Raw genomic sequence first — 9,299 nt, 5'->3', positions numbered from 1 at the left:
GGGGTTGGATCCCCAGGTGCGCTGTGGCCTACAGTTACGTGATTCCAGGAGAGGAGCCCAGGACTCCAGGGTCCAGCATGGCAGAGTGAGAACACTCTGAGTGCATAGAAACAACAGTCAGAGTGAGTCAGGCATGTGGGCAGTTGGGTTTAAGATCAATGACAACTTGAGATCAAAGGCCTGTCGACTCCCCTAGACACAGGCAGAGGCTTCGGCTGTGGTGAGTGGAGTGCAGAGGCTCTCTCCTACCAGTTCCACTTCAGATCGAAAAACAGGTCGGCTTCCCCCAAGGGACCCAAGCACACCAAGTGCAGTGAGCCGCCAGGCCCCTGTTGCCATGACTCAGAGGCCCCTGAATGCCCTCTTTGTCCTGCTCCTCGCAGCCAGGCAGGGCTCAGGGGTCTGGGAGGAAAGGCTGAAACTCGAGAAGGCCTGGTTTTGTGCTTTCGGTTTATTTTGGGATAATGGTAAAGGCCATGAATCCCAAGGGGAGCCAGATAGAGCCAGACTGTGCTTGATCTCTGAACGGGAGCCCAGAATGGCTCCCAGGCAAGGGCCCTGGACTGGGCATTGCTACAGGTTTGGAGGCTGGTGGTGGACAAGACGAGGAGGCAGGAGACCCAGAGCACAGGGGGGGACATGGAGGTCCCAGAGCTAAGCCAAGAGAAGGAGAGGGCTGTGCTGTGAGGGCAGGACCAGAAGAGGGGTGCTGAAGGGGGTACTCACCCTGGAGTTCTGAACAGGAGGCGAGAAAATCCTGGAGGACACGGTTTGCTTCGTTCTGAAGACATCGGAGGTCACTTCCAAAGTTTGAACTCATTTTCTCGTATGTTTTGAACAGGTAAGGCAGGGTGGTTAAAACTCAGGCGAGCGCTTTCCCAGTGCACTACTTGCAGCTGCTGGAGGGCCTCATCCGTGTACCAGGTCTTCCTCACAGCCTGGAGGGAAGCACGTTTCTGTCACAGCTGACATCTTTGCAGGATTACAGAGGTAATCCTACATATCGATGTGGATGTCGGCTCATCTGACATGCTGACGTCGAAAAGTATAAACTGAGAAGTCTTCCGTCACAGTCAGGCACCTGCGGCCACTGCTCTTCTGTGTATCATCCCCGAAATGGCATCGACCTCCTACAAGCTCATGTCCCTTTTTACACGGAGGGCAGCATGTCTGCGCCCTGGCCTGTGCTCTGCTTTGTCTCTCATCAGGCTGGGGAATGGTTGGTGTCAGCGTGGAAGAGCTTCCATGTTCTCTACAACCGCGTGCTTTTCTCACTGGTGCATTGTCAGGGCCGGGAAGAGCGCAGGGCAGAGGGATGGGGGTGTCATTCACTGTGTGCTGACTGAGCAGCAGTGTGAGTGTGTGCAGGTGTATGTGTGTGCATGCACATGTATGTGTGCGACAGTGTACATGTCCTTGTGCTGGTGAGAGTACACGTATGAGTGTGTGTGCTATGTGTGCATGTGAGTGTGCGAGTATGTGTGTGTGTGTTTTGTGTGAGAGTACTTGAATGTGTACATGTGTGCAGGTGAGAATACATGTGTGAGTCTGCGTGTGTGAGAGTGTGCATGTGTGTATATTATGTTTCCCCGAAAATGAGACCTAGCCGGACAATCAGCTCTAATGCATCTTTTGGAGCAAAAATTAATATAAGACCTGGTATTATATTATATTATATTATATTATATTATATTATATTATATTATATTATATTATATTATATTAAGACCGGTCTTATAGTAAAATAAGACTGGGTCTTATATTAATTTTTACTCCAAAAGACCCATTGGAGATGATTGTCCGGCTATATCTTATTTTCGGGGAAACACAGTATGTGTGTGTACATGGGTACAGGTGTGTATGTGAGCGTGTGTATATGGGTGCATGTATGAGTGTATGTGAGAGCATGTGTGTATGTGCATGTGAGAGTGTTTGTGCCCACACACGCTAAGCTTTGGTTTGGCTTTCTCAAGTTGAGATGTGTGGCAGCCACTATAAGTGGATGTCAGTGGATTCACATTCCTGCTCGCACCCCTCCTTGCATTTTCTCCCCTGCCCATTTCCATCCCCCTTTTCATAAACTGCACTCCAGGAACCGGGCCAGTGCGTCTTCCAACATGGCTGTGAGTGTGTGGGATCCACCCACATCATCCTCAGACATCAATCCTTCTAGGAAGTGTGCGTGGAGGCACAGATGTTGGCTGCTGCCAAATGGTGGGCTGTCGAGATGCTGGCTTTGTGGAAGGGGCGTTTCAGGTGTGGGGGGCTGTCATCACTTCCGTGTCGCCTCAGTGGGTCTCGCTGGCCCTCAGCCCAGATGAAACACTGAAGGTCACTCTTGCCCCTGGACATAGTACTGGCCTTTCACTCCAGAGTGCAGACAGCAGCAGAGCCCACGCCCTTCCCAGGGAAGCTCACCGGCCTCTGTCAGGCTTTACGGATGGAGAAACTGAGGCTCCAAGGTTTTCTTGGGCTTCTTTTCCTTCCTGAGCAGTCTGGGTGCTTACAGGAGGGTCTCGTGAACTCTACTCCTCCAACTCTAAAGCCTTCATTTCCTGATGAGGAGGTCACATCATGGCACAAAGCACCTTGGGCCACCTACCTCTTCCTGGAACACAAGAACCTCTGAGGGTGGAAGTGGGGAATACTGGTGTTGGCACAGGAAACGGAGGCAGGCATTGACGCCACACGTGCCCGCCCTGCACAGCCGCAGTTGGTGTCACCCATGGCATGAGCCCAAGCCAGGCGGAGCATAGCGGTGGCAGGCCTGGCTCCTCAGGGTCTGGCACCGTCTGGTGTGTCTGAGCACAGCCCCCTGCAAGCTGCTTCCGTGTGCTGGCGACTTTTATAACTTCACCTGGTTAGAGAAATTTGTTTAGTGGTTTCTAAGAATATGGACCTATTGTGTCTATGCTCTGGAATTTGGCAAGCATCAGGACAATGTAAGTGTGAATTTACTGCTAATTAAAATAATTACAATAATTAGGGCTCCATCCCAGTCAGCAGCTTGGGGATATTAAGAGAGAAAACCTTTTCTGAGAGAGACCCATGGCCAAGTGGAAACAGTGTTCCCCAAAGCTTAATAAACTCCCCCTCAAATAACTTAAAAAGTGCTTGACACAGGCAGCTGTTGGTGTGGTCTGGGGTCTCTGTCAGATGCATGGCTTGAGTGGGAGGTGGGAACAGGCAGAGCTGCTGGAACCAGACTCCTAACAGGACCCCACTGTCACCGCTGGGCTGCCCAGAGGGTTTGCCTTGACAGCTGCAGCCTTTTTATGGCCTGTTTCCTGCAGTTTCCTATGCACAGTGACTCACACCGTCACACTCAGCCAGCAGAGTGCAGAGGCTCTGAGATCCTTGTGGGGACCTCATGGGTTCTGAATTCCTGTTCCCTCCCAGACCTGGCACACAGGTCCCGCCCGTACTGTGTCTCAGTCACAAAGAAGAGCGTCGTGCTAGATGGGACCCGAGTAGTCAGCATGGCCCCAGGACAGGGCTCCGCTTTGAGGCAGAGAAGGAGCACTGTCCTGAGATGGGGCAGCAATCCCTGAGGGCAGACCCCTTAGTGCTCTGAGCCGCTGCCGGCCGGGTGGCAGTGGAGCGCCCAGCAGCCACTCATGCTGTCAGGGCTTTAAAGGGCATCCATGAGGCACTTGCTCTCATGAACGTTCGAGATACAAAAGGCTTTCACTCATTTTCCACCCGGGATGGGCACGGGGGTCAGAGTCTGCAAGGGACTCACTCTTGTCCTCAGTATTTCCTGGCACCTCGAGCAACGTCAAGGAGAAATTCATCTTCACATTCTGTCCTTGTTCTTGGCCACTTCCATATAGAGATTGTCATGAATAAAGCTGGCGTCCCCATGTGCTGGGCAGCAGAGTCAGAAGGAGGGGAGAGATCCAGGTGTGAAGCAGCTGAGGCAGAGGCAAAACGAAGGGGAGCCGGCCTGCTGGGTCACCCTACCCCAGGCTTATCTGTTTCTCCTGATGTTTGGGGAGGGCAGAGGGCGTGGAGGAAATTTCTCTAGATTGGAAATCCAGGAGGCTCTCTCTCTCTTGTCCATCTGTGTCCAGGGGCTTCAGCCCCACGTGCCCGGGTCTGTGGTTCCAAAGGGGCGTAATGTTTAAGAGCTTGGGTTTGGGGGTCAGACAGGCTTGGGTTCTTTCCCTGTATTTGCTGTTTATTAGCCGTGTGTCCTTGAGCGAATTCCTTAACCGGTGAGTACATTTCCTCATCTGTAACGTGGACTGATACTAATGGCCCCACTCCTATAATGAACCATGTGTAAAGGGCTACATCAGTTTTCTGTCGCTCTGTGACCGACCATCCCAAGACTTAGTGGGTTAAAGCGACAGCCGTTTGCTTAGCACATGATTCTGTGGGTCTGTGGCAGTTACTCTGGGCTTGGCCAGCCTCACTCCCCCGTTTGCATCACTGCTGGGTTGCTGGCAGCTTGATGGCCTATGATGGCTTCATTCCCAGGTTCTGGTGGGGGCAGGATGCCGGCCAGGGCCTGGGACATTTGCCTGGGCACCCTGCCTCTCCTCCGTGTGGCCGGGTCTTCAGGCAAGCCGGCTCAGGTATGTTCTTCGGGGGTTCAGAGTTCCAAGCTCTGAAATACAAGGTCTTTTCAAGCTTCTGCTTGCATCAGGATATGTGCATTTCATCGGCAAGCCCAAAGTGGAAGGATGGAGAAACAGGACCAGCTCTTGATGGAGTGTCCATGCTTGCAGTCCACACAGGCTGAATGGTATGCAATACGTACAGTCACTTCCCACCCAGCTGCACCCACCCAGGCTTAGCAGCTCCAGCTCTGGGCCAGGGCCAGCAGCAGTGGTATAGGGTGACTGTGGCTTGTGCACAAACTTGAAAAGTTGCCATTTCCAGCGACCGGGAAGGCAATTCAGGAGTCAACAGTGGAGAGAGAGCTCTTTGATCATCCTGCATCACAAAGGTCTTCATGGCCAACAGGGTGATGTTGTGTGAAGACCTGGACATTGAGACTGAGTTAAAGGTGATCTGACTCTTTCAACCCTGTGTGAGATAATGGAAATACATATTGGTGTCCCCCCAGTTCCTGCCACAGGGCTCCTGAAACCCTTGTCATTTCCTAAGTGAGCATCTCTTATTCTAGTGGGGGAGACTCTGGGTGGCTCCGAATGGCTTCTGGATGGGGGCTGTCACCACAAAGACCGAGCCATGATTAGAATTCTCAGCCCCACGCCCATCGTCAGGATGGAGACAGGCTGGAAATGGAGTTAACTACCAACCATGCCTATGCAAGGAAGCCTCCATAAAAATCCTGGAGGTACAGTGTTGGGAGAGCTTCCACGTCAGGGAACATGTCCACACTGGGAGGGTGACACACCCCAGTTCCATGGGGACAGAAGCTCCTGCATTCAGGACCCTCCCAAACCTCACCTCTCTCTTAATCTGGCTGGTCATCTGTATCCTGTATCATATCCTCAAAAAACAAAAAACGAAAAAAAACAACAACAAAAAAAACCCTGGTAAATGTGTTTCCTTGAGTCCTGTGAGCCACTCTATCAAATTAATTGAAACCGAGGAGGGGTCGTGGAGATCCCCAATTTGTTGCCAAATCAGGCAGAGGTCGTGGGTAATTTGGGGACTCCTGACTTAGACTTGGCATCTGAATTGGGGGCCAGTCCTGTGCGACTGAGCCCTCAACCTGTGGGATCTGACGCTATCTCAGGTTGCCAGCGTCAGAATTGAGTTAAATGGTAGAACACCCAGCTTATGTCACAGGAAATTGCTTGTTATGGGGAAAAACCTCCACACATTTGGTGCCCAGAAGTGTCAGAAGTGAAGTGTTCTGTGTGCAAGTGAAGAAGAGTCACAGGCGGGAGACTCACACAGGAAGGAAAACCGGGTGGTTTTTCTAACTCACCTCTTCAGAAGAGCAGAGGACTCAGTTCACCTTCCATATAGTTGTCACCTGTTTGTCGTTACATGTGTGCGTAAAAGTGACACATGGTAACACCTGTCGAAACAAATCTAAAAGAGCTCTTTTGAGGTGATAAGAAAGCCTGTGTTGTTATTTGATCGGCCTTCTGCAATTTATTCTCAACTGAGTGAGACAGCAGCGGTCTGCGGTCCTTGCTCCACCGCCCTCCCCAGCCCCTGGTGGTGCGTAAACCAGCTTGGAGGCCTCAGCCCTTCTTACCCTGATCTGTTCTCACTTTAAAAAGAAAATGTTTTGTGTACTTCTATGACATGGTCACAAAAGGAGACACAGAAGATGCGGGGGGGGGGGGAGTTTATTACACTCACAAGTCTTAGGGCCACACGGGGAAGCACCAGGTGACTCGGAGGCAGAAGACAGAAGAGGTGGGCAGGTTGAGGTCATTGCCTTTACTGGGGCTTCCACCGAGAGGCAGGGCTGGGCAGGGTGAAAAGCTGGGACTGGCTAGTGTGAATCATTCCAGAGGCTCTGGGCTATCGCAGTGGTCCCACGATGCCAGGCACCAGGCTGTGGGATCAGTAAGGCAGAGGAACGCTGGGTTTGGGGCCGCACCGAGGCGACTGGCTCTGGACTGGCTCGTTTGCGGATCACAGGCCTGCTCCCCTGGGCCCTCTGCTGTGTCTAAGAAATGGCTGGCCCAGTCTCTTCCCAGCCAGAAAGTCTTTTTAAGATGTCAAAACATCACAATACAGTACGTATACAGAAAATAAAATATATACTGTACAAAAATATTAAACACAAAAATCTGTACTCATGTAGTGGGATACTGTGCAGCCAGGAAAACGAACGCGCTAGGGCTCCGCGCAACGCGGACGAATGTTACGGACACACTGTTGACGGAAAGGCGCGCCCACGGAAGGATACAGTGGGATCCCCACCGGAGACCTCCTCACTTTGGTTTGGACACCTGGTGTGTGTGCAGGGCCAGATGACAGCGCCGCGCTGCGCGGTCCAGCACGGCGGCCCCGATCCAGTCGAGTGAAAGGACGCGTTTAGCTCCTCGGTGGCCCTGGCCGCTTCACGGGCTACACGGGCTACCGTATTGGACACAATGGACACAGACGATTTCTGTCATTGCAGGTCTTACAGGGCAGTGACGACACGCTCACTCCTGTCTTCAGCTTTACACCGGACGGTTCTGAATGACGCTGCCCGCGGTTTTCAGCGTCTCTCTGCATTTGGGTTTGTCAGGCTGTTTCTTCATGACCAGCTATGCGTCACTGTTGGCAGGAATAATGCCTTAGCGATGCCACAGTTTTCGCAAACGTGATGCCGTTTGCAATCCGCTCCGCTAATCGTCAACTCCAAACCAAGCTCCGCCTTGCCCACGTGTCAGGCGCTTCCCTCGCTCTCACCGCCTACAAATGGGAGGCCACACGCCTCCACCAAGATGGCCGCGGCGCGAGGCGCCCGCCTCAGAGGGGTGTGGCCGGGCATCCGGCAGCCAATGGGCGTGCGCGTCCGGCCGCAGCCAATGGGAGGCAGCGCCGTCCACAGCCAATGGGAAGGCAGCGCGGGCTGGACGCCGGGAACCGCTGCTGAAGTGCTGCATTCCTGCTATGTCGGACTCCCGCGCGTCGGACGGCCCCTCAGACCCGGGGCCCCGGGGCCGCAGACGAGCCTGGGCTGAACTGCTGGGTAGGGGGGCGCGGGGGCCGCGGGAGTGGGCGGCTCTGGGCTCCGAGACCACTTCCCGGTCCAGCCTCGGCCGGCCTGACCCGGGGAGGCCCGGGTCCTCCGCGTGCAGGCTGCCTTCAGCCCGCTGGGCCCCGACCCCTGACCCTCCCAACTCCGGTCCCCGGCCCCTTCACGTCCCCTCCACCTCCTGTCCCCAGGCCCTCCTGTCCTCCCGATCCTCGTCCCTATCCCCTCCTCGCCCCCTCCCAGCGTCGCTCTTTGTCAAACGTGAGGTTGAGAAAGACTGTTCTGCGAAGTGGGGACATGAGGTTTACCCCACGCGTGGGTCCAGGAGCGCTGCGCGACTAACGCTCAGTGAGCTTAGCTCCAGGACCACATAACCTCACTGAGCAAGAATCAGTCCCAAGAAACGAAAGCTCGTGCAGTACTGCTAACTAAACCAGGCTTTCCTCGGATTTCACCACTTTTCCCCATAAAGGTCCATTTCTGTCCCAGGATCCCACATCACATTCAGTCGCTCATCTTAATCGACCTCCATGGGTGACTGTTCCTCGTGTTTCCTTGTCTTTTCTGATCTAGACATTTGGAGGAGACTGGTCTGTCAATTTTTGGAACTCCTTCAGTTGGATGTGTCTGACATTTTCTCATGATTGAGTTGAGGTTATGCGTTTTGGGCAGGAATCCCAGGGAAATAGCGTGCCTCATGTGAGGGGGTACCCGAATCAGGAGGTGTTGGTACCTGAGTTTTTGAATAGTGCTGTGGTGTGTTTTTTTAATTGATTTTCCCCCTTAGCGGGAAGGGTCAGGAGGCAGAAGTTGGATCCTGGGAGGGAACAGAAGTTACAGGAATCAGCCCTGAGCCTCCTGAGCAGCCATCTGAACTTGAATCACCTTTTGTTTGAGGTAAGGGGCGATGGGCTTGGCCTTTGCAGCAGACTTAGGTTTGGGGTTTTTGAACCCAGCCAAGGCATAATCTTTATGAAAAGACACTGAAAAGCCTCATGAGTATTGGGTAGAAGCAGCCATTAAATGTTGACTAGTTGAGAAAAAATGTGGGAGCATTTATCTTTTTGGAGATAAAAGAAGTTCAAAAGTGAATTTAGTAATTCTCAAAAAGGCTTTAGTAAGTTTCACGTTTTAAAAATATTTTACCTCAAAATATTTGAGAGTAAGGCAGTAGGCAAGCATTATACACACACAGGTTTTTGTGCACACACGGCTTGAATTTTAAAAAAGGAGTTTTTGTTTGGTTCCTAGGTAGAAGGTCCACCATGTAAAAAATTGTGTCTCAGCGAATTGATTGATCGTGAGGCCTGCGCTGATCTTTCTAGTTCATTCATAGGTGAGTTAGAGCTTCATTTTCTTACTATATTGAGTCATGGAGGAGCTTTATAAGCATTGACTTACTTATAATAAGCAGAAATTGAAATTCCCCCAGATAATGGTTTTCTGCTTATATGTGTAGTCACGAACAAGTCTTGGTTTTGTGACTTCGTTAGGGTTTGTTTTGAGGCTGTTATTTAAAAAACTGTTTGCTCAACATGGGGCTTAGAAGCAGTAGGACCCAAAGTGTCCCTTGGAAAAATGTGGGACAGTAATGTGCACATTCACGGAAGTGGTGAAAACAGGTTGTACTATGTGGGGGAGCACGAAGGAAACCAGAAATATGTTTCTAGGT

At 52.1% G+C, this 9,299-nt stretch overlaps 1 protein-coding gene across 4 annotated transcripts in view; it reads left to right on the top strand.

The window, feature by feature from the left end:
* The first annotated feature begins 7,074 nt into the window (after window positions 1-7,074).
* Window positions 7,075-9,299, top strand: part of FANCA (FA complementation group A) — a 43,085-nt gene continuing 40,860 nt past the window's right edge. For 2 of the 4 annotated variants that reach the window (XR_012490250.1, XM_074314984.1), the window contains exons 1-3: window positions 7,075-7,621; window positions 8,415-8,524; window positions 8,879-8,963. Coding sequence is in view for 3 of the 4 variants with exons in the window: in XM_074314984.1 (XP_074171085.1) it covers window positions 7,348-7,621; window positions 8,415-8,524; window positions 8,879-8,963 (469 nt within the window). In the remaining variant the exon portion in view is untranslated. The remainder of the gene's footprint in view (window positions 7,622-8,414; window positions 8,525-8,878; window positions 8,964-9,299) is intronic. The other 2 variants (XM_074314982.1, XM_019740490.2) reach the window with 1 other exon arrangement.

The sequence above is a fragment of the Rhinolophus sinicus genome, linkage group LG11 (assembly GCF_036562045.2).
Source record: "Rhinolophus sinicus isolate RSC01 linkage group LG11, ASM3656204v1, whole genome shotgun sequence".
NCBI classification, from domain to species: domain Eukaryota; kingdom Metazoa; phylum Chordata; class Mammalia; order Chiroptera; family Rhinolophidae; genus Rhinolophus; species Rhinolophus sinicus.
This window is presented reverse-complemented; position numbering and strand designations above follow the sequence as displayed.